At 40.0% G+C, this 24,643-nt stretch overlaps 1 protein-coding gene across 4 annotated transcripts in view; it reads right to left on the bottom strand.

Moving 5' to 3' along the window:
• Nucleotides 1-314: 314 nt before the first annotated feature.
• The window catches only part of PHLPP2 (PH domain and leucine rich repeat protein phosphatase 2), a 76,126-nt gene continuing 51,797 nt past the window's right edge, over nucleotides 315-24,643 (bottom strand). For all 4 annotated transcript variants that reach the window (XM_058708828.1, XM_058708829.1, XM_058708830.1 and 1 more), the window contains 9 exons: nucleotides 23,451-23,546; nucleotides 21,342-21,497; nucleotides 17,629-17,829; nucleotides 13,384-13,546; nucleotides 13,032-13,162; nucleotides 12,293-12,403; nucleotides 11,276-11,470; nucleotides 8,108-8,339; nucleotides 315-5,114 (listed from right to left, as the gene is read on the bottom strand). In XM_058708828.1, coding sequence (XP_058564811.1) covers nucleotides 3,960-5,114; nucleotides 8,108-8,339; nucleotides 11,276-11,470; nucleotides 12,293-12,403; nucleotides 13,032-13,162; nucleotides 13,384-13,546; nucleotides 17,629-17,829; nucleotides 21,342-21,497; nucleotides 23,451-23,546 — 2,440 coding nt within the window. In that variant the 3' untranslated portion in view covers nucleotides 315-3,959. The remainder of the gene's footprint in view (nucleotides 5,115-8,107; nucleotides 8,340-11,275; nucleotides 11,471-12,292; nucleotides 12,404-13,031; nucleotides 13,163-13,383; nucleotides 13,547-17,628; nucleotides 17,830-21,341; nucleotides 21,498-23,450; nucleotides 23,547-24,643) is intronic.

Raw genomic sequence — 24,643 nt, 5'->3', positions numbered from 1 at the left:
TCCTGTCTTTGGGATTTCTTTAAACATATAAATCAAGTCAGAATAGGTTTCTTAATGTAAAAAACCTTTATTGCTATTTCAGCTTAAGAGGTGACCAAAAATATTCTTGCCTTAACTCACAGCTTCATAGAGTGCCATGGAATGTGGTTTCATCTGTTATCTTCCTCTAAAGCAAAAAAAAAAAAAAAAAAAAAGGCAAAAAAATTCTGTTTAAGAAACTAATTCTACATACAAATTAGAGAAAATTACAGTTTCATGCCAAAATAAAATATTTATAAAACAATAGGTATTCCATTTTAAAACGAAGCCATGAAAAAGATACTCCATTTTATTTTATTTATTATCGTTATTGTTATTTTTTACAAACAATAGATTTGCTGCAACATGCTCTGGCTCATATTATTGAATTAAAAAATTTAACACATTTCAAAAATATCAAAAATACACTATCATGAGTCTTAGGACTACAACAATGATTGCACAAAACCATAAGATATGAACTCACTGTCCGGATGACATCAACTGGCAACAGTGAGAGAAAACCCTATAGCATCTGGGAGAAGTGCATGAAATTTAGAATACAAGGAGCTTATGTGTGATTGAATGATCATCAAATGAAGGAAACAGCAGGATTTACTGTAGCTGATTTTCTCAATCTAGGAAGTGCTTACCCAACTATGGGGCAAAAGTCACTAACTGGAGAGAAAGATTAACTTGCCTCCGTGGTTGGGGGAGTCTGAAAAGACCCCACCCAGAGGGAAGTAAAAAGTGATGCAACACAGTTCTATAGTGATGCTGCAGACATCACTGAATGGCTTGGAGACTAATTATTTAATAATTGGTACATTTATCGATAACAGCCAAATGCTCCCTTATGGAGGTCTCTTCATTAATAATTATTGAGTAGATAGAGAAGGTGAGCCTGTGGCTTGCAAGTACCTGCTTTTGCTGAAGGTCTACAGGGAAAGAAGAGCATCGTTTGATATTCAGTAGACAAACCAAACCTAACTGGCTCCATCTCCCGGAAAATAGCACTCGCTACAAACAACTATATTAGCACCCAGTGATTACCAAGCTGCTTGTGTTGGCTCTTCTATACACCAAGGAAATGAATTCATCAACTTATTGCACACACTCTACAGTAGTATTATAATAAAGCCCTCGCTTGTATCAGGAGTGCCAATTCAATGACTCTATGGCAGACTCTTTATGACATACTAGCATTCAGATTTTCAAATATATTTCCAATCCTTTTGGATAAAAATACCGTGGCTGCCAAGACTCATGTGTTTTTCCTTCTTCCATGGGACTCCTGAACTGCTCCAGAAGCAGGAGTGATACCCTTTCACAACTTCTCTTAAAGTTCTCTATTAAATGGGAGATACACACAGAGACCTGAGAATCATGCAGAGGCCCGAATCTCTGGGCTAGAGATCAACCGTACTCTGCCCACCTGGGGAACACATCCTCTGGGTAAAGTCCTGGGAAGTAGATTACATTCACCTGGAGACAGATTACTGGATTTTACCACCTGACAACCTAATCAACTCACACGACTGTAAATGACCTCATAGGTCAAGAGTTCTGTATATTTTTGGTAACAGGCGATGGCCTTTTTACCCTCTATTTTAATACAGAGCAATTATAGAGGGAAATGAATGAAAGGCAGTTACAGGAAAGAGTAGTTAGTTTGGTACAGCCTATATTAAAGATTTTCAATGCAACCTAATGTTTCCTGAAAATAAACCTACCACATAAAAGAACATTTGGAATTTTACAGTTCTTCTGATGAAAAAACAAATGCATTTACTTTTGGTGAAATCACTTCAGAATGGGGTGTTCCCGATAAGTAGGGTGGGAAACAAAGACAAGAAAAGGGTTCACAGAGATAAAGGACTATTTTTAAGAAACTATACTAAGAAAGTGGTATATTCCCAAAGTAACTTTCTTTTTTAGACAGCATCACTATTCTGTAACTCAAAAGTTCTGCTGTCTGGGTAAGAAGATGTTTTTACATCACCCATCACTATTATCTTGAGCTTTTTCTTCATTTTCGTTTCTCCTTCATTTTTCCCCCCATTTTCCCATATAAAAATAGGGCAGCAACACACTCTTTGTTCCCCTTTTTCCAGCGGCACCTCAACTTTATAGGAACCATTATATGCCCCACTTCAAATCAAGACCTGAGATCTAAAACTTTTTACTAGCTGACCAGTAGTTTGATACACAGACATTTTCCTGGCAATGTGGGGACTCAAACTCAGATTTTTGAGGGGTTGAACTCTAGACGGCTACTTGGAGTGGTATGGAGTCCCCCAAGAATGTACCCCACTGATGCACACACAGCTCTGGGGCCTTGGAGAAGATGAGGATACATAACCATTTGTGGAAAGATCATCTGGTTTTCTACTATTGCTTTAACAAAAACTTCCAAAACACCCCAAAAGATATAGACACATCTATATATATCTCAAATCTATCTTTAACATTTTGTTTCTCATAAAGCAAAGTAATGGTCCCACACTATTTCTTTTTAATTGTGAAAGTATTCTAAAAAATTCAAAGCACATTCCCCATTGGGTAAAATCAAGCAATGTCAAAATTTTGTAGGAGTAAGTAGGAATTAGTTTTCCTAAGTAAATCTTCTAGTGGAAAAGGCAACAGAACAGAAATAGGAACTACATTTTGCTAGGGTTATGTGGAATGTGCAAAAAATACAGTAAACCAGGTTTTCTGTAAGCTTAGGATTTTCTCAATTAAGTCTTTCTTATATTAGTAATTGAGCCCAGTACTCTGAAACCATGTGAGGTGGATAAGCAGTGTTCAGAAGAGTACTCTGTTAAACATTAAAGAGGTGAACTCAACTCATTTCCGACACTTTAGAAAACTGTCCCTCTACTCTAGATTAAGAGAAGGGGCATGTCTAACCCATGAGCTCCATCCATCCATCTGTTCGCATTCAACCTCAGTCTGTGCAGAGTCCCCTGCTACACGCAAGGTTACTTGGACGCCAACAGCATCAGCCTTGGCCCAACATATGAGAAGGCTGGTGGCCAACTCCATCACGTGTTGTGGGAAGAGGCCAATCCCCAAATACTTCTCTGGAGATCTGCTGGGCGATTCCTCACAGGAGCCACATTTGTCAAGGAGTTAATCTCTTTTTTCTGATTTGGGGGGGAAGTCGTTTTAGTCCTTTCTCCTTCCCCATCTTCGTCCCCAAGGATGCTACTCTCCCCAGTTGGACATCCAACAGTTCAATGATTTCCCAAGGCCCTTCCTAGTCCCCCTCACAGAATGTGCCAACGCCCGATGATCACTGTGTCTACAGACAGAGGTGCCGGGCTGCCTCTAAGAAGACTGGCTCGAGTGCAGATTCAAAAATAAAAAGTTCACAGTCAATGAAAAGTGCTCTCATTACATTACATACATAAATTATCTGTTTGATTGGTTCTACATTTCCAATAAACATCATTTCGAAAGGCTGTATTCTCGTAGAGAAGAATGAAAAGCCATGTGACTAGTCACATCACATCCCATCAGTTAGGTTGAGATATAAGGTGATTTCTCTGTCACAGAGATCCATCAGCAGCAATTAGTGAAGAGAATCAATCTTCAGTTATTTCCTCCACAGAAATAGCCCCTTTCCTGCCCAGGCAGGCAAATTCTCAAATGATCCTAGGAGAGAAAGGGTTAATGGCAGGTGGTAGGATTGATACAGAAGAACATCTGCTCTCTTCCCAGTGACTCTGGGAATTCCAACGCAGGTTAAATGTGAAACTTAACACTGATGGTGTTTCCTAGCTTATCCGGAGCAAGACCCTGATAGCTCCCACCATTTTTGGCTCCAAGTTCTAACCCCCTAAGCTATGGTTTAGAAATGCAGAGGCAAAATGCCTCTGGAAGGATCTCTGCCCCGACACTACACAGCCTTCCCTGATACCACAGCTCCTGGGGGAGGATTACAGTGCTGTGTCAAACTCCTCCGGGAGCTCGGTCCGATCCTCTTCGCTGGGCTCAGGCTCCGGCCTGCCTTCCTGGTGCTGTTTCATCTGCTCCTTCACTTCTTCTTCCAGGTCACGAGGAACAACAAACTGATCCTCTGGCTCCAGCTGTGTCGGGGCAGCAAAATAGCCAGTCTTCTTCTTGGGTGCTTCTGTGGCTACCTCAATGAGGTTCAGGCTATCTTCTAGGGGCACAATAGAGCCGTTGGAGAGTTTCTTTCCATACAGGCAGGAAGTAGAGGGGGACTTCTGCAACTCCATCTTGTCCTTGCTCACTGGCAGAAGTATGCCACTGTTCACACTGTTCTGTCTTCGGATCCCAAAAAATGATCCTCTAGCATGTTCTTTGGGACACGGGGTAGGAGAATTCTCTGTAAGAGTGGGGGAGTTCTCAAGATCCCTTCCCCTACAGCAGTGGATATCTACTTCTACTTCTACCTTACTGCCATTTGTTATGACTCCTTCCACAGGCTGGTCGTCATCACTGTCCAGGCCATTGTCAGACTGGTTACTTGAGAAAGTCGCACAAGAAGGCTGGCGCTGAAAAACCCCAGAGGTGGGTGTTGGATGAAGGCTGCAGCGCCTTTCTGGCCTTGGAAGCAAGCCAGCATCCAGGCCAACAGTGTTGTGTTCATCAGAAGCAGTGGACCCCACCTCACTGCTCACCTCTGAAGTGGACATCTCACTGCCAAACTCAGAGGCAATACCACTACTGGAGGAAGGAGTGGTTGGTTTGGGGGGGTCTTTGATAATGGTGGTTGAAGCAAACCCCACAGGACCTGGGAGGGTGAGCCCATTCATTTCACACGTGCACCCTTCCTCACCAATGTTCAAATAAACCACCATTGCCCCCACATTGTCCTGACAACCATAGCTCTGGGCTAATGTGCACAGCTTCTTGGCAGCTGCTAATGGGTCCTGCACGTGGCGTACCGCGTTGACAGCTTCTGTATATGACAAGTGTTCCCACAATGCTTTGTTTCCCAGAATCAGCAACTCATCTTGAATGGTAAGTGGAGTGGCAGATATGTGGGGCTTGGGGAGGATCCAAGGGTAGAGGTATGTACAGCCCAGCATCCGGGTACAGCAGGTTACCCCATTCACTTTGTTGTCCTGGAGACAAGCAGAATGCAAATTCTGAGAAACAAGCAATAATGACGTATAATTTTTTTATCTTTCTAGATCATAGTGCCTAGGGCAATACAGTAAAAGAGAACGGACATATTGTACGGTTTTTCCGAGGATTTCTATAATTTAAATGGACTTACAAAAATAAATGTACAGAATTCTCAAAGGACAAAGTATCCTGTGGTCGTTATACCAAATAGTTCACAAGACTGAAGTTAAAACTAATTAAAATTAAGTGGCTAGAAGGCACCTGCATCTCAAAAGGTATTTGCTCTCGGGGCACCTGGGTGGTTCAGTTAAGCATCTGACTCTTGAAGTCAGGCTCTGTGCTGACAGTGTGGGAGCCTGCTTGGGATTCTCTCTCTTCTTCTCTCTCTACTCCTTCCACACTCTCTCAAAATAAATAAATAAACTTTAAAAAAAAAAAAAAAGAGAGAGATTTGCTCTCAATGAAGCACAGGCCTCGGCATGTCCTTAAATAGAGGATGATCTGTCAGAAAAACAAGAAGTAGAGGGGCACCTGGGTGACTCGGTTAAGCTGCTGACTTCAGCTCAGGTCATGATCTCACAGTTTGTGAGTTTGAGCCCTATGTGGGACTCTGTGCTGACAGCTCAGAGACTAGAGCCTGCTTTAGATTCTGTGTCTCCCTCTCTCTCTGCTCCTCCCCTGCTCTCTCTCTCTCTCTCTCAAAAATAAACATTAAAAAAAAAAAAAATAAAAATAAAATAAAATAAACATTAAAAAAAAAAAAAGAAAAGAAAAACAATAAGTAGAACAATCATTAATTCTCCATCACTAGTATTCTCACAGAGGCCAAAACTCAGGTGGGTCATTAAAAATGATTTCTCATTGGGGCACCTGGGTGGTTCAGTCAGTTAAGTGTCCAACTTCTGCTCAGGTCATGATCTCACGGTTCGCGAGTTTGAGCCCCATGTCCGCCTCTGTGCTGAGAGCTCAGAGCCTGGAGCCTGCTTCAGATTCTGGGTCTCACTCTCTCTCTGCCCCTCCCCTGCTCATGCTCTCTCTCTCAAAAATAAAAAATAAACATTACAAAAAATTTTTTTTAATGATTTCTCATTAAAGGCACAGTTGGGACTGAAAAGATTAAGGAAGATATTAAATGGCTAAGAGAATCTTCGTAGCTAAAGCATTAAATAATCTCTAAAGCTATTTAGCTTAGAAAAGTAAAATCTGAATTCCATAGCATAATTTACCTACTGTAAGGATCGTATGAAGAAAGAATAGCATATCAAGTCACAACTGATAGAATTCTAAATGTAGAGGAAAAGGAATAATCCTAGATGCAGGTGATTTCTTTTCAAGAGAAAAATCAGGGGTGCCTGGGTGCTCAGTCAGAGCCTGCTTCAGATTCTGTGTCTCCCTGCCTCTCTGCACCTGCACTGCTCTTACTCGGTCTCAGTCTCTCTCTAAAATAAACATTAAAAAAAAAAAAAAAAAAAAAAGATAAAAATCAAACAAAGCCTCTGAAGCCATCAATATATCTGTTTCACAGCTGCAGTGACTCTCTGGGTAACAATCCTGGCTCTCTCATTTACCAGAATTTGTCATAAACTCTGTATTTTAATTTCCTCATCTGTAAAATAGAAATAAAAACACTTCTTTCATGGGGATTATTCTGAAAATTAAATAAAATAATAGGAGTAAAGTGCTTAGCAAATAATAAATGTCTGTGGTTAAACTAACATTTATAAGAATAATTCCTGCTTGCCTAGGACACCCCAAGAAAAATTACCTAAATTCTGAAAAAACAAATTAACCATAAAGTTATCTTTTGTTTGTTTTGACTGAAAGACCTTTCTAAGAGCAACACCTCAGCTTTCCAGAATCTTCTTTGTATCAACCCACATTATAAGGGTACTTTTTTTTAGTTTTGTGTTCCTTGGGTGGAGTCAAATCTGCGTAACCCATCCACAGAATTCTGACAGACAGCCCAGAAATGGGCCCACACAAATAAGGTCCCCTGATCTTTGCCAAAGGAGCAAAAGCAGTTTCTTAATGGAGAAAGGACAGTCTGTTCAATGACTGCCGCAGAAACAACTGGACAGCCACATGCAAAAAAGGGAAAAGGAATCTAGACCCAGAGTTTACATCTTTCACAGAAATTAATTAAAAACAGGTCACAGACCTAAATTAAAACATGAGACTTCTGGAAGATGACACAGAAGAAAATCTAGGTGACCTTGGGTTTGCTAATGAGTTTGTAAACACCAAAAAGCATGATCCATCAAAGAAAAAAACTGTAAGTGGGCCTTCTTTAAAACTAAAAGCTTCTGTTTTGCAAAACGTACTGTTAAAAAAAGACTCTAAGAAAATATTTGCAGAACAGATATTTGATAAGGACTTGTATCCAAAATATACAAAGAACTCTTAAAACTCAACAATAAAGAAACAATCAAAAATGGGCAAAGCATCTGAGAATTCTGCTTTGTAGTAAACAGTGTTCACATGCAATTGCTAAAGTCTCTTTGAAAGCAAAAATGTTACTCTACTAAAAAAGGAGAGAAGCTATAAAATAGCACAGATATTGATACTTCATTACAAACAAAAAAACAAATTAAAAAAACCCACCAGAGCATACTAAGCCATACACAGTATACACAGGAAAAATATTTTGAAACTTTGCATTTCACAACAGGGATGTCAAACTGTAGAATTCTCTCTTTTTCTGTTTAGAGTAACAAACCAGAGGAATTAAAAATTAACCAAGGGAGACATTTACATTTATTTTACATGCCAGCTATCAATCTGAAGGATTGCAAACTAAGACTTTTCATTTCTAATTTGCCTTTTCTTTTTGCTAGTCATTAACTGCTCTTTAGGTTTTCTTCTAATACTATTATCTGGATTGGATACAATTTACACGGCTTGATGGGAAGAAAATGGAACTTCACTGCCTGTATGTAGAACAGCATTCACTAGATCTGGGGAGAAGTAACTGGCAATGAGTGAAATTCACCTCTGTTATGATGGCTTTCTGGTCCTTCACCCTTTGAGCCTCCTCCGGGTCCTGTTCCAGGCTGAAGACTTTCGAGAGTGGCACTGGCTTTCCACCACGGCACAGGACTGCTTGGCACGTGCCGACGTTGGCCACAGTCAGACTGAAACTACTTGTTGGGTCAGCAGTGTCAGGGCGGATATAACAAAGGAGAGCGGAGGAGCCCAGCTTCTGTCCAGCCATTCCCAATTTTCTGTTAAGAAGGAAAAGAAAACAGGGGCACCTGGGTGGCTCAGTTGGTTACGCTCAGGTCATGATCTCACAATTCATGAATTTGAGCCCTGCATCGAGCTGACAGCACAGAGACTGCTCGGGATTCTCTCTCTTCCTCTCTCTGCCCTTCCCTCTCTTTCTCTCTCTCTCTCAAAAATAAGTAAACTTTAAAAAAAAGAAAGAAAAGAAAAGAAAGCAAAGACATGGTAGCTAGTTTTAGAAGCGGCAGTCCTTCATGTCCGTGATTTCCTTGTTTCTCTGCCACATGACTGTGAACCAGCCTCACCTGTATCCACCTAAAGGCAGTCTCTTGCTACAGATGATGGTGAAGAGTTCTGCCTTCCATGCTCAGTGGACTGAGGAAAGAAATTTTACAAAAAGGTTGGGGTTAGGGGAGACAGTGAACATACATCTTTCTCTACTGCTTCTGTTTGGGTCTGATCCTAGACTGCAGTGACCTCATTCAAGTCACTTGCAACTTCAGCACATCAGAATCACCTGGAGGGCTCTTTAGAACAGGCTGCTGGGCCCCACCCCCAGAGGTTCTGATTGGGTGGGTAAAGGGCTGGCCCAATAATCTGCAAGTCTAACAAGTTTCTGGTCGTGCTGAAGGTGCGGCTCCTGGAACAACCCCTCACTCAGTCTTCAAGTTCCTTGAAAGGAGGGCCACACTGTTCCTTCTAGATCTCCCATACACATGGCATCCATTCCCTAGCACATGGCACACAATGCTAACCACAGGGCAGGTGCTAGGAGAAAGATCTGGTTGCAAATTCCAGCTCTGACATGTGCTCATTGCAGATCCTCAGCAAGATATTTCTCTGAGAAACTTGCCTGATGAAATACCTACCTCTTTCATTTGTTTGGAAAATTAAAGATATGGTATGAGGAAGACTTGGTCTTCTGGCTGGCTCTGGGAGGTGCTTCATAAACCAAGTTCTCTTTCCTAAACTCTTTATTTCACCAAGCTCCTAGCTCAATTCTATTACTGAAAAATAGACTCCTTTCCCAGCATCTTTGCTTTATGTTATAATGAGAGACAAAACTGGTTTGGGCTCCAGGCTATTCCATCTCAACCTCAGCGAGACAAGGTCACCACTGCTCAGCTGTGCGTGTCCTTCACAGAGCCCACCTGATACACAAGATGTAATATTAGCTACTAACAGATCTTCACTAGTTTGGTTATGTAGAGTTTTTGCCCTTAAGTGGCTTAGAAGATTAAATGGTTAACTTTCTTACACCATACACAAAAATAAACTCAAAATGGATGAAAGACCTCAATGTAAGACAGGAAGCCATCAAAATCCTCAAGGAGAAAGCAGGCAAAAACTCTCTGATCTTGGCCGCAGCAACTTCTTACTCAACACGTCCCAGAGTAAAGGGAAACAAAAGCAAAAATGAACTACTGGGACCTCATCAAGATAAAAAGCTTCTGCACAGCAAAGGGAACAATAAGCAAAACTAAAAGGCAACTGATGGAATGGGAGAAGATATTTGCAAGTGACATATCAGATAAAGGGTTAAGTACCCAAAAATCTATAAAGAACTTATCAAACTCAACACCCAAAAAACAAATAATCCAGTGAAGAAATGGGCAAAAGACATGAATAGACACTTCTTCAAAGAAGACATCCAGATGGCCAACCAACACATGAAAAAATGCTCAACATGACTCATCATCAGGGAAATACACATCAAAACCATAATGAGATACCACCTTACACCTGTCAGAATGGCTAACATTAACAACTCAGGCAACCACAGATGTTGGCGAGGATGCAGAAAAAGAGGATCTCTTTTGCATTGTTGGTGGCAATGCAAGCTGGTGCAGCCACTGTGGAAAACAGGATGGAGGTTCCTCAGAAAACTAAAAATAGAACTACCCTATGACCCAGCAATTGCACTACTAGGCATTTATCCAAGGGATACAGGTGTGCTGTTTTGAAGGGACACATGCACCCCCATGTTTATAGCAGCACTATCAACAACAGCCAAAGTATGGAAAGAGCCCAAATGTCCATCAATGGATGAATGGATAAAGAAGATGTGGTATTATATATATATATATATATATATATACACACACACACACACACACACACACACACACACACACACACACAATGGAGTATTACTAGGCAATCAAAAAGAATGAAATCTTGCCATTTGCAACTAAGTGGATGGAACTGGAGGGTATTATGCTAAGTGAAATTAGAGAAAGACAAAAATCATATGACTTCACTCGTGAGGACTTTAAGAGACAAAACAGATGAACGTAAGGGAAGGGAAGCAAAAATAATATACAAACAGGGAGGGGGACAAAACAGAAGAGACTCATAAATATGGAGAACAAACTGAGGGTTGCTGGAGGGATTGTGTGAGGGGGGGGTGGGCTAAATGGGTAAGGGGCACTAAGGAATCTACTCCTGAAATCACTGTTGTACTATATGCTAACTAATTTGGATGTAAACTTAAAAAAATAAATAAAATTTAAAAAAAAGATTAATTGGCCAATCCTCAATAAGTATTCTAAATACACAAATCTGAGCAGTACTTTAACCCTTTGTAGGTCGCTGACTCTTTGCAAAGACTCTTACAAAAGCTTATGCCATCTTCCTTCCCCTAAATGTACAAACTACATTGTACACACACAACCTTCTGCTCCCAATTTCTGGGCTTCCCAGATCCTCAGTGGCCTCTGGGTTCAACAGAGAAAACAGATGGCTCCCCAGGCTGGTGAAAGGACCAAAGTCCCCACACTACTCGGTGCTGATATATAAAGAACAGCCACAGCAGGAGGAGCAAGATCTCACCTTGATCCTATACCTGTAATTTAGACACTGACCTTCTGGCTTAGTGAGATTTAGTTTTCCAAAAGCAGAACTGAGTTAGAGAATATTCAACCCACCTGCTTACCTGTGAGACACCAAGAAGGTGTTAGCCATGAAAACAGTGTCATTTGTTGACTGCTGTACTTCTTCCAAAAGCACATCTGCCATGGTGCACTGGAGTAGGCGAGGGAGCTCCTCATTACGGTCCCCGTCAAACATGCCATACACGGCTCCCACCCCCTCTGCAAAGTTATCCACAGCTAGGGCAGATACACACAGCCTGTAACACAAATATGAAAGAAACAAAGATCAAAGAAAGTTATGGTAAAAGCGTTATTCTCCAGGGAACCTTCTTTGAAAAGTATTAGTTGAGGGTGGAAAGAACAGTAGTAAATTCTAATCTACACATGAAATAAGTATTAGATAATTAAGTAGCATCTGAAAGAGGTGATGTCATAAGAAGTGGGGGAATTCAGCCCCACTCAGGAGCAGTACATACTAGCTTTGCAATGCTGCCAGAGGCTGGAAATGTTTTCCTTTAGCAATGATTAATGACTAGTATGGCCAACATCCTTCAGCCAAAGATCCCGAGAAGCACAATGACGGTTGGACAAGTTGGGTTTATTATGCTTTGCAGAAATAGAGAATGTGTACCATGGAACTCTGGGGTGAATAGGTTAAGAGCGTGTTGGAGAAAATCTACTATAGGATTTGGGCTTTTGTTGGGTCATTTTGGGGACGGTCTAATGAAATAGGGGACCATCCAAGACTGGGTGCTATCAGAACATGGGGCCATTCTGTGGTTGGCTATCTCAGTAAATCTTAACTATAGGGAAAGAAGATTAGCAGGAGGATAAAGCTGTAATTGGTAAAGAAAGTAGCAGTCACCATTTTAGCCTTGAGAGGGGCTGTTTGGTATTTTGTGGACTGTACATTCATCTTGTGTTTGTCACACTGCATCACAGTCTCAGGGGGACCTTCTGAGGCTGGCATTCTATGATCTGTTTATGTCCCAGAGGAGAACAACATGGCCTAGCTTTCAGCATCAGATCAGATGTCAGGGGCTGCCTTTTTCATTTCTCTCCATGGCCAAGATACTCACTTATTTCTCTGCCCTGCCATCTCAGCCAGTCCATGGCTCCAGAAGGTTGATGTAACTGTAGAGTCGGTGGTTGGCAAAGGTTTCTGATCAATTTTCAGGGTTGTGATATGGCTGTGGGAAGTGCAGGAAGGGAAGGTTAAACCACATATCCTTCTGTGTTTTACAAAAACTATCCCAGCAAGAACATGTGTTTTTATAAAATCATCTGTTGACAGACCAAGATTCATTTACAGAGAGACTGCATGAAAGTAGTGTACTGATCTACTGGCCAAGAAGGAGGAGAAAGGAAAGGGGTAGGTAGGAGGAAGAAACAGGGGCCAAATATTGCTACAGCTGATACTGTTCATTTCAATGAAAAACGAAGCACAACAGATTTCAAAGTTTTAGCCAACTGTCTACTTAAATATTCTGATACAACAAAGTCTTGGTGCAATGAATGAGCCTGCATCATTTCTTCGATGACGTAATATAATGTAATCAGTGTCACCTAAGATGTCTACGTGAAAATATTCAGTGTGTGGGTGTGGCTGAGCAGTAGCCATGACACTGAGTTCTGATATAAATGGGCTGTCTACTGGATACACTATCCATCCATAACTGAATTAAACGAGAGACTGAGGGGCTTTATGGCCTAATTCATTCTATTCCTTTAATCAAGATCTCTACAGAGCTTTAGGAGATCCACACATGGCTGGTAGAACTAAGAGACATGTGGATTCAACTTCAAAATTTTTCCTACCTAAATGTGTCCAGCGTCTTGTGTTCCAGAACCAGATTTGTATTTCCGGTCAGGTCAAGGTCTTGTAAAGTAGCAGGCAGAGCCTCCGGAATCAAGATCTCTGTCAAGTCATTGCAACTTAGGTCTACAAACTGAGAGGAAAATGGAGAAATCAAAAGAAAATACATCACAGAGAGTGAATTCTTAACTCCCTAACTCTCAGCCCCCTAGTGTATCCCCAAAGGAAACTTCATTTCTTCCCAGGAATCAATAAAATCTATTGTGATCCCAAACTGCTGCTTGCTTCCCCTTTATGAGAAGAGAACACCCTGCCATTTCTCCAGCAGGACACCATTCCATCACATAAAAGTACCTGGATCTGAGGCAACTGCAGAATTTCTGGGAAAATGCTGATGTTGTTGGAGTGTGCGACAAGGGTGTGAAGCCTTCTGCAGTTAGCTATGGTCGTGGGAATGGTTTTAAGCTTGTTGCCACTTAGGTTCAGTTCTTCCAACTGCTCCAATTTATTCAGTTTGCTGAAAAACAAATAACAACATAGCACAATGCACTCAAAATGAGAAGATGCCAAGCCAGTTTTATAGCAGCCACACACAGAGTGCAGCGGCGACCTGGTCTGCTGCCAGAGGACTGGTCAGAGTGAAACAGCCAGACACCAACAAAGGGAACGGCTCCTCAAGGTGACTGTTCCTGCTGAATCTCAGCCTCATCTGCTTCTCACTGTGTTTCAAGGACTAAAGCTTTCCTTGATTCTCTTATAGCTGCTAGATCTTGTGGGTATGAACATTATCTGACTTATGGGAAGTGGCTGAATCAGCACTAGCCCACTGTTGGAAGATTATTATGGTACTTGCTTGGCCACTGACTAGTTGCAAAATACTGTGATATTTAATGTCAGTGGATATCAATATCCTCAGCTATACAGTACTAAATCATGACTAAGATTCCATTCAGTGTTAAATTTCTACAGTTACCTATTAATAACATAATCCATCTTTAGTAGACATTTAAGGAGTGCTTACTATATGTATAGCCATGTACCACAAACTGTGATATAAGCAAATCACATTGTTCTACGGGACTAAGCAAAGCTTTCTACACAACAAGCAAAATGTCTTCAGACAGCCGAACATCTTTATCTAGATTATTACAAACTGCTCTGATTTATTTATAATTTATTGATTTAAAAATTATAAAAATAATAAACTGCCATAATGTGGAGAAAGTTTGGAAAATAAATCAACAATACCACCAATCTGAAATTACTTTTCTCATTTTGCTAAATGAGATTCATATTTAGAATTTTCATATGCATATGTGTTTTATATAAAATTTATGTCCTACCAAAATTTTTATATGTGTATTTATTTTACATAAAATTTATATCCTTCCCTTTCTACATATCATAAACAATTTCTTTTTTTAAAGTTTATTTATTTTGAGAGACAGAGAGAGAGAGAGAGACAGAGAGAGAGAGAGAGAGAGAGAGAGAGAGAGAGAGCATGAGCAGGGGAGGGGAAGAGAAAGAGAGGGAAAGAGAATCTCAAGCAGGTTCCACACAATCAGCGCAGAGCCTGACATGGGGCTTGAGCTCATGAACTGTGAGATCATGACCTGAAATGAAATCAATAGCTGGAGGCTTAACCAACTGAGCCACCCAGGAGCCCCTCCATATATCATAAATGTCTACTGATAGAAAATTCATAAATACTTTTTAGTAACCAAACTCAGTAAACTAAAATTGTTTTCTTTCTGATTACAAAAGTAATGTATACTCAAAAAAAAAAAAAAAAAACCTGAAAAATAAAGATGAACAGAAAAAAATTCTTTTTTTTTTTTTTTTTTTTTTTTTTTAACGTTTATTTATTTTTGAGACAGAGAGAGAGATAGAGCATGAACGGGGGAGGAGCAGAGAGAGAGGGAGACACAGAATCGGAAGCAGGCTCCAGGCTCTGGGCCATCAGCCCAGAGCCCGACGCGGGGCTCGAACTCACGGACCGCGAGATCGTGACCTGGCCGAAGTCGGACGCTTAACCGACTGCGCCACCCAGGCGCCCCGAAAAAAATTCTTTTAATCCTACTACCAAAGATAATCTCTTATAATAGTTTGGTGGAACGTATTCTTGTCCTTTTTAATGCAATAAACTACATTTTTCAAATTAAAAAATGTTATATATATTAATAACCCCACTCTTTTTAAATTTTCTTTTTAAATTTTACTTAACAATACATTTTTAAAGTGTTCTCCTGTCCAAATCTCCTGTTTTTTCTCTTATACTACTCCCTGCTTGGATCTAACTTGTAAGAAGAAATGCAGGATCCCTATCTCAGCCAGTTTCTTACTGAGCACCCAGAACTACACTAGATTCTCAAAGTAGTCCAAAATAAACAAGATTCGGGGGCACCTGGGTGGCTCAGTGGGTTAAGCGTCCAATTCTTGATTCAGGCTCAGGTCAGGATCTCACACTTGGTGAGATCAAGTTCTGAGTGGGGCTATGCTCTCTCTCTCTGCTCCTACCCCCCTCACATGCACGTGCTCTCTCTCAAAATAAAATTAAAGAAAAAAAAAAAAGAAACAGAAGATTTGGACTATGCCTGTGTAATTAAACACTGTTCAGGAGATGATTTGACAGTGGACTTATTATTCAGTATAGAACATACATTTTAATATACCGCTCCTAAATTCCATTTAGTTTTATTATCTGTAGAGTACTTTAATTTTGTGTGATCTCTTCTTAATTCTTATCTTTACTTCTAACCTATTTTCATAATCTTTAATGAGTTTTAAGTTTTGTATCAGCCTGCTTTTGACTTCCAACAATAAGAGTGTCATCAGATTAGGAGAAATTCATTAGCTTCAGAGTATTATATCTGGTATCTCCCAATAGCTTCATAAGCCAATATGACTTGTCAATGGTCTGTTTTCACTTTACAGGAACATATCTGAGGCCAACGGAATTAATCTGACAGGATTAAGATTCTGCATTCACTTTAAAAGCCATTGTTCAAATTCTTTGAAGGAAGTAATCTTGTCCTTGCTTGTCTTCTATAAGCTCCAAATACCTCATTTCATAAACATTCACACAAATTATAATCTCTAAGGGTGCCTGGATGGCTCAGATACAGTGTAGTACTCTTGATTTCACCTCAGGTCGTGACCTTATGGTCATGAGATAGAGCCCCGAGGCAGGTTCCTTGCTGGGTATGGGACCCACTTGAGACTCTCTCTCTGCTTCTCCCCTGCTCATGCTCTCCTTGCTCTCTCAAAAAAAAAAAAAAAAAAAAAAAATCTCCATGAATTTTTCTAAGTTTATCACATTTCTAAGAAAATGTGTAAAATATCATCAGAATCAAAATAGCTTTGTTTTCCAATTACATCAAACATATAATTTCAAATTATAGTACAAATGATATAATTTTACATGATATATATAATTTCATTCAAATTATATCAAATGTCATTTTCATATGGTCTTCATTTTTGAAAACATGATTTTTAATGAGTACTTTCATGGTATAGATGGATTTTTCTGGCATCAAATCTTCCCCAATTTTTTTTTTATCAAATGTATTTTGGAAGATATTTATTTCTCCACGAACACTGTTTAAAACTTTGACAGCATTAAATATCTCGCTTCTTTTTTCTTATAGGTATAGCCTGGGTATATCACCTCTTCCTCCAGGAAGGCCAACCCCACCCCCAGGTACTGTATGGTGCAGTTAGCTACCTATGCATATTTTTAACATCCTGCATTCATTCATTCATTCACTCACTCATTCAGATTTTATTTTTTAAATTTTTTAAAATGTTTATTTGAGGCAGAGTGTGAGTGGGGAAGGGGCAGAGAGAGGAAGAGACACAGAATCCAAAGCAGGCTCCAGGCTCTGAGCTGTCAGTACAGAGCCCAAGGCAGGATGGAAGAAACAAACCATGAGATCATAACATGAGCTGAAGTCGGATTCAACAGACTGAGCCACCCAAGCGCCCCCAGATTTTATTTTTAAGTAATCACTACACCCTTATGTGGGGCTTGAACCCACAACCCCAAGATCAAGAGTAACACGCTCTACCGACTGAGCCAGCCAGGCACCCCCAAATCCTGCATTTATTAAACTGCGTTGCAATTACCTATTGTCTATTTCCCTAATTTGACTGTAAGTTACTTGAAGACAGAGACTGTAACCTAATCACCACTGTTTCCCCAGTACTTATGCTGTACTTGAGATACAGAAGGCATTCAAGATATATATAAAACAAATAAATTATGGACTCAACAGTATATTATAAAACAGTTTTGACAAAAAAAGAAAAAACTTGTTTTCAGAATGTATTTCATAAGCTTGTACTTGTCTAGGCTGAAAATTCTCAGACTATTATTTAAGTAATTACAACAAAAAATTAAATGGATTTCAGCCACGACTTCTGGTTACGGATACTTAACAAGTGGGTACAGATTTTTCCATTCAACTAGTAGAATCATAGAACTAGTAAGTTGCGCAACATAAAGCACGAGTACCCAGTAAGATAGCTGTAACGTAGACTGGCAAATGCAGATTTCACACTATGTGTCTGAAATGACTGAAGTCTGCATCTGCTTACCTTGCAGGAAAGGTCTGTAGCTGGTTGTTTGCAAGATGCAAGATTCGCAGGTGTGGATGCCCCACCAGAACGGGCACACACTGGTCTGTCAGGAGGTTGTTCGTCAGATAAAGCAGCTGCAGAGCACTCAGACTCTCCTCTCCAGCCCCAGCAGATGGCAAAGATTCCAAACTGTTTGCAGATGCATTCAAGTATCTGAGACTGATGGAACACACACAAATCATCATTTACTTTATGGTTATTTGTTACCATCACACCATCTCGGTATGGAATGCTGTCGTTTCATGCTCCCCAACCTGTAACACAAGTAATTTTCTCCAGGGTTTTCTCTAATTGATTTTACCTACCCAGCCAAAGTTCCTTTTATTCAACTCCTGCAAGCCAAGCAGAGAGAAAAGAATTCAGGCTTGGTTGTGCTTCCTGGGCTTCTGGGTGGCCTGATTCTAACCTAGCTTCATCTTTTACTGTCTGTTGTTATGAAAAAGGTGTTGTTGAATGTCATGTTCATGAATATCTCAACTATGAAGACATCCTTCAGAAAAGTTTTTGATTTTAACAGGTCATATTTATTTAGCCAATCCCCTTTTTAGTCTCCTATAATGGGCATGTAGGCTGTTCACAACTGTTTGCTATTACAGACATCATAATGAGCAACTCTGTGTCCTTTTCTTTTTTTTTTTTTTTTTTTTTTTTTAATTTTTTTTTTTTTCAACGTTTTTTATTTTTTTATTTATTTTTGGGACAGAGAGAGACAGAGCATGAACGGGGGAGGGGCAGAGAGAGAGGGAGACACAGAATCGGAAACAGGCTCCAGGCTCCGAGCCATCAGCCCAGAGCCTGACGCGGGGCTCAAACTCACGGACTGCGAGATCGTGACCTGGCTGAAGTCGGACGCTTAACCGACTGCGCCACCCAGGCGCCCCTCTGTGTCCTTTTCTAATTGTTTCTTTAGACTATATTATCAGAAGCAGAATATGTAGGGTCAAAAGATACATGTATCTTTAAGATTTGTATACACATACTGTCAAACTGAACCACAGAAAGGCTATACCAAATTATACCTCCCACAAGAAGGATTTAAGAATGTCTGTTTGCTCAATCCTTTGTTAACACTGAGTATAATTCACTTTAATCTCTGCCAATCTCATAGGTAAAACAAGGTATGATGTTTAAAATTTGCCTAGCATGGCGTTTCATACTTATAGAACATGCTCAAACAAAAGGTAGCTAATATTATTAACCTTGTTGTGTGTTCTTAAGTCTTCTTCATATTATGTGATCCATATTCCTAATTAGCTCTTTAGGTGTTGAGGGTACTGTTTGTATGTGTGTCTTTGTAGGTCCCAAAAGTGCTCTGTGCAGTCAGTATTAAATAAATGTCATCAAAGGTTTGCTACAGCTACTCAGTAACTTCCTTACTACAAATCCTAAGGTTGTAAACTAATTTTATTCAAACTGTCATTAGAACTAAATGCAGTGGAGGTGTACCTGGGTGACTCAGTCAGTTGAGCGTCCAACTTCACCTCAGGTCATGAACTTGTGGTTTGTGGGTTCAAGCCCCACATTAGGCTCGCTGCTGTGAGCGTGGCAGCATGGAGCCTGCTTCAGATCCTCGGTCTCCCTCCCTCTGCCTCTCCCTCACACTCTCCCCCCAAAAAATAAATACTAAAAAAAAAAAAAAGACTAAATGCAATGTTATGCATTACTAACAAATATCTGTTAATTAACAAGTTAAATTTCACTGCATTAAGATCCCATATAGAAACATTCCATAAAGAAAACTGCCCTCAAATATTTTCTAGAATTTCCAAAGATTTTACTTTTAGGAAAATCCAACCAAGTATATTATACATTAAGAAATGTATAAGCTAGGGGCGCCTGGGTGGCGCAGTCGGTTAAGCGTCCGACTTCAGCCAGGTCACGATCTCGCGGCCCGTGAGTTCGAGCCCCGCGTCAGGCTCTGGGCCGATGGCTCGGAGCCTGGAGCCTGTTTCCGATTCTGTGTCTCCCTCTCTCTCTGCCCCTCCCCCGTTCATGCTCTGTCTCTCTCTGTCCCAAAAATAAATAAAAAAACGTTGAAAAAAAAAAAAAAAAAAAAAAAGAAATGTATAAGCTATAAATCCAAACTACATTGAGATACTACCTCACACTGGTCAGAATGGCTAAAATTAACAGCTGAAGCAACAACAGATGTTGGCAAGGATGCAGAGAAAGAGGAACCCCCTTGCACTGTTGGTGGGAATGCAAACTGGTGCAGCCACTTTGTGAAACAGTGTGGATGTTCCTCAAAAAATTAAAAATAGATCTATCCTATGACCCAGTAATAGCACTGCTAAGAATTTTTCCAAAGGATACAGGAGTGCTGATTCATTGGGGCACATGTGCCCCAATGTTTATAGCAGTGCTATCAACAATAGCCAAATTATGTAAAGAGACCAAATGTCCATCAACTGATGAATGGATAAAGAAGATGTGGTATATATGTACAATGGAATACTATTTGGCAATGAAAAGGAATGATATCTTGTCATTTGCAACAACAGGGATGGAACTGGAGAGTACTATGCTAAGTGAAGTAAGTCAGTCAGAGAAAGATAGTTACCATATGATTTCACTCATATGTGAAACTCAAGAAACTTAACAGAAGACGGACCATAGGGGAAGGGAAGGAAAAATAATTTAGAGAGAGGGAGACTCTTAAATACAGAGAATAAACTGAGAGTTGATGCAGACAGAGGGTTGGGGAAAATGGGTGATGGGCATTGAGGATGGGACTTGTTGGGATGAGCACTGGGTGTTGTATGTAAGTGATATATCATGGGAACCTACTCCTGAAGCCAAGACTACACTGTATGTTAGCTAACTTGATGATAAATTAAAAATAAATAAATAATAAGCCTTTAAAAAATGAAAAAAAAAAAAAAAGAGAGATGTATAATCTGCCAAAGAACAAGCCAGACACTTGTGAGCTAAATGCTTTTTGTATATATCCTGTAGCCTTATTTAAAGCACTACTGCTCATCTCCATTTTCTCCACTTCCAAACTGAAGACAATATTGCTTTCTCCCTACTGCAGAAGACTATAATTAAAACTAGTTTTCCCTTAATGGTGACATAGGTATTAGACAGATAAACCTGATTACAGGAAGTAATTGGAAGATATACTATCTGTTAACTTATAATGAGAAAGCAAATAATACCTTTTGGAACAATTTTACCTTTAAATGCACAATTTTCAAAGTAGGCAGTAAAAAAGCAGTGCACATAAAGAATGTAACTTGAGGATAGATCGATAAAGCAAGAAGCAAAACCTAAATTAATTTCAGTCATATGTCCTTTTATCCCAATGCAAAAGCTGAACACTTCCCAAGAAAGCTCTATCAGAGTACTGTGATTTTTCTTTAAAAGGTCATAAATGTATTCATTTTCTGAAATGAAAATCTGTTTGAAATTTCCCAACCTGTTTGAAATTGTTTACAACACTAAAACTTAAGTATTTGATGGTTATTTCAACCTTTGAGTTGAAGATTACTACGTCATACAACAGTGTCAGATTTTATTTCTTATAAATTACAAATAAATAAATCTCTACCTACAGTTAGACTGTGAGATAAACACTGTAAATATAGTTCCAAAGGTCACTCCAATGACAAGTCAATGCAGTTTGTTGAGCCAACGATTCTGCTCTTCTAAATAAACCTTACAGTACTTACTTTAAGGCCTTGGAGAAGAGAGTATCTGGCAGCCTGGTGAGTAAGTTATGCTGAATATCCAGCACCTCAAGAGGGATGTGGTCCACCAGGGCTGGCAGGCTCTGTACCTGGTTGTGCCCCAGCATCAGTTTTCTAAGACTCAAGCTACTAAGAATTCTAAGGGGAACAGTACAAAGAAACAAATAAAAAACTCACTTAAATCATTTTTTCCGAGTCTGCCCTTGGCTATTTCACTGAAATCAGTAAACTAATAGAAACATATTTTTCTAGACGGTTTAATCACCAGTAGGCACTTGAGCCAACAAAGCAGCCATGACCATATGCTTACCCACCTCCCACCAGGAAGTCATTAAGGCCATTCTGGGAAAAGGTGACTTAATGAAAGCAAACAGCACAGAATAGACCTAAACAAAAAAAGCAATCTCTAGAATAAATTGACTTACATTTTAAGTTTAGACAGCACCAAAAATTCAGTTTATTAATACACAGTTTATCCTTGAACAACATGGATATGAACTGCATGGGTCCATTTACATGCAGGTTTTATACACACACGCGCGCGCGTGTGTGTATGCAGAACAGTATACCTGCTGTTCCTCAGGATTTTCTTTTCTTTTTTTCCATTTTTTTTCAATGTTTACTTTTGAAGGGGAGAGAGAGACACTGCCCGAGCGGGGGAGGGGCAGAAGAGAGGGAGACACAGAATCCAAAGCAGGCTCCAGGCTCTGAGGTGTCAGCATAGAGCCCAATGCAGGACTCGAACTCACAAGCCGTGAGATCATGACCTGAGCCAAAGTCAGACGCACAACTGACTGAACCACCCAGGTGCCCCCTCCTTAGGATTTTCTTAATGAGATTTTTCTTTTCTCATTTTAAGAATATAGTATCTAATACATACAACACACAAAATATGATGTTATGTTATCAGTAAAGTTTCCAGTATACAGTAGGCTCTTAGTAGTTAAGTTCTGGGAGAAGTCAAAAGTTACACATGGATTTTCAACTGTGCAAGGGTCAGGACACGCCATTGTTCAAGGATCAACTGTAACTGATTATAATCAACAAAATTTATTATAACAAAAACTACTACTATCACTTAAAACGTGCTAGGCCACTTCAATTATTAATTCATGGATATGAACTGCATGGGTCCATTTACAGGAACATCAGGACTTGAACGAAGGTCTGATTCCAAAGGCTGCATTCACACCTACCATGTTGTAAGCCTCCAGTTTACTTTAAAGACTCCACTAGGTGATAAGCACACATTTTACATCTCAGTGCTATTGAATATATCATCCCCTCAGCCCCAGCATTTCCCTCTCTCCCCCTCCACATACAGAAATCTCACCATCTTGTAAAGGTCAACTCAAATACGCAATTCTCTCATGAAGCATTCTCTAACTGTTCAAAGTTGTTAATTTCTAAAGCATTTTATTTATTTTTTAAATATGAAACTTATTGTCAAATTGGTTTCCATACAACACCCAGTGCTCATCCCAAAAGGTGCCCTCCTCAATGCATTATATTTATACAGTGTAATGACGAAGAGTGAAGACTTTGGAATAAGAACGACTACATTCAAATGTCGGCTCCCATCATTTCCTAGTTAAGTGTGGCCTTGGACAAGTTACCTAACCACAAAAAGCCTTCGTTTTCTCATTTGTAAGATGAGAATAACAGCGTCTATCTAATAAGGTGGTTAAAGGATTAAATAATAAATGTGAAGTTCTTAGAACATTACCCAGTTCATAAAACTTATCCAATACAAATGATCTATTAGCACAATCAGATCGCTGATCTATGCCAGTAGCCCTTGTTACATTTTATCACAGTTATCTGTGCACAAGTTTACCCCAACTATCCACTTACCAAGTTCCATGCAGGCCAAGACTGTGCATTAGCCATTACTATTTTGTAAGTAATATGTAAGGCTAAAATGTATTAGCTTTACAGCAGTTCACACTGCCCTGCACTAGACAGGTACTCAATACCTACCGAACAAACAGATGAAAGTACCTTTGAAAGGCAACACAAATCTAGGAAAATAATTATACATACATACGGACATATATATATTAATGCATACATATGTTAACACACACATACCTAATGGGAACCTCCGTCAGAAGATTACAGCTCACATCTAGTATCTCCATCTTCTTTGCTTCACAGGCCCAATCAGGGACACACTCCAACAGGTTTCTACAGAAAATAATTAAAGGCATTGCTGCTGATGATGTGTGGAACTCTTTTCACTAGTCTGTAATGTATCTGTTAACCAGCCCTTGAGCTCCTTGCGGGCAGGAGCACGGGCCCCAAGGCATTCCTAGTGCATTACCTGGAATATGATACTAAGTGCTCAATGAATGCTGTTGACAGAAAGACAGACAAAGACAGAAACATGCATTTTATTGGATCAATTATTTTACCTCCTCAAAGAAGACACAAAGGCTATGAGCAGTAGGAAAGCACACAAGTAGTGAGATGAGAGATGAGGAAAGACAATGAAAGGAGTGGCATTTTAAACAAACTTTCAAGATGAGAAGGATTTCCACAGGTAATGAATGAATGAAGGAGAAGAGAAAGAAATTCTGGAGAAAATGAACCAAATGAATAGAAGTAAGGAAGTAGGGACAAAAGACAAGTGGTGGGGGAAGGCTGCAAATCATTTAGAATTTGAACTCAAGCATTTAGTAGAGCACCAGGCAGATACTCAGTAAAAGGAACTCCATTTTCAGATGCTACTTAGCTTCAGTAAGGCTCAAAGTACCTACTGATTGATAGATCAACTCAAGGCAGAAAGAAGTTGGCACTGTAGGAGAAACTCAGATACTGTTACGACGGCTAAGTGAAGGGAGCACTTTGCTTGACATGGATCAGGGCAAACTCCCCAAGAAATATGACATCTGGGTTGGAATTTGAAGAATGTTGTACAATGACCCGAGATGAGGAGGACAAACCAAGCAAGAGGTGACAACATGAACTAGAGCAGAAACAAGAAAGGAAATGGCATGATGTACGTGGGGAATAATAAGCAGCCTGGTGATCCCAGAGCAGCAAATACAGAGCCAAATGGTAAGAAACAAAGCCGGAAAGACCTAAATCATGTCTAGAAGTTTGTGACTTTATCCTGCAGGTACAGGGGAATCACTGAAGGGTTTGTAAGCAGTGGGGAACACAGTCTTGTACTTTATTTATTTATTTTGAGAGAGAGAGAGAGAGAGAGAGAGAGCATGTACACATGAGTGGGGAAGGGGAGAGAGAAAGGGGGAGAGAGAGGATCCCAAGCAGGCTCCATG

Source organism: Neofelis nebulosa, chromosome 17 (assembly GCF_028018385.1).
Source record: "Neofelis nebulosa isolate mNeoNeb1 chromosome 17, mNeoNeb1.pri, whole genome shotgun sequence".
In the NCBI taxonomy this organism is placed as follows: domain Eukaryota; kingdom Metazoa; phylum Chordata; class Mammalia; order Carnivora; family Felidae; genus Neofelis; species Neofelis nebulosa.
Note: the sequence above shows the minus strand (reverse complement) of the source record. Positions and strands in the feature narration are given on the sequence as shown.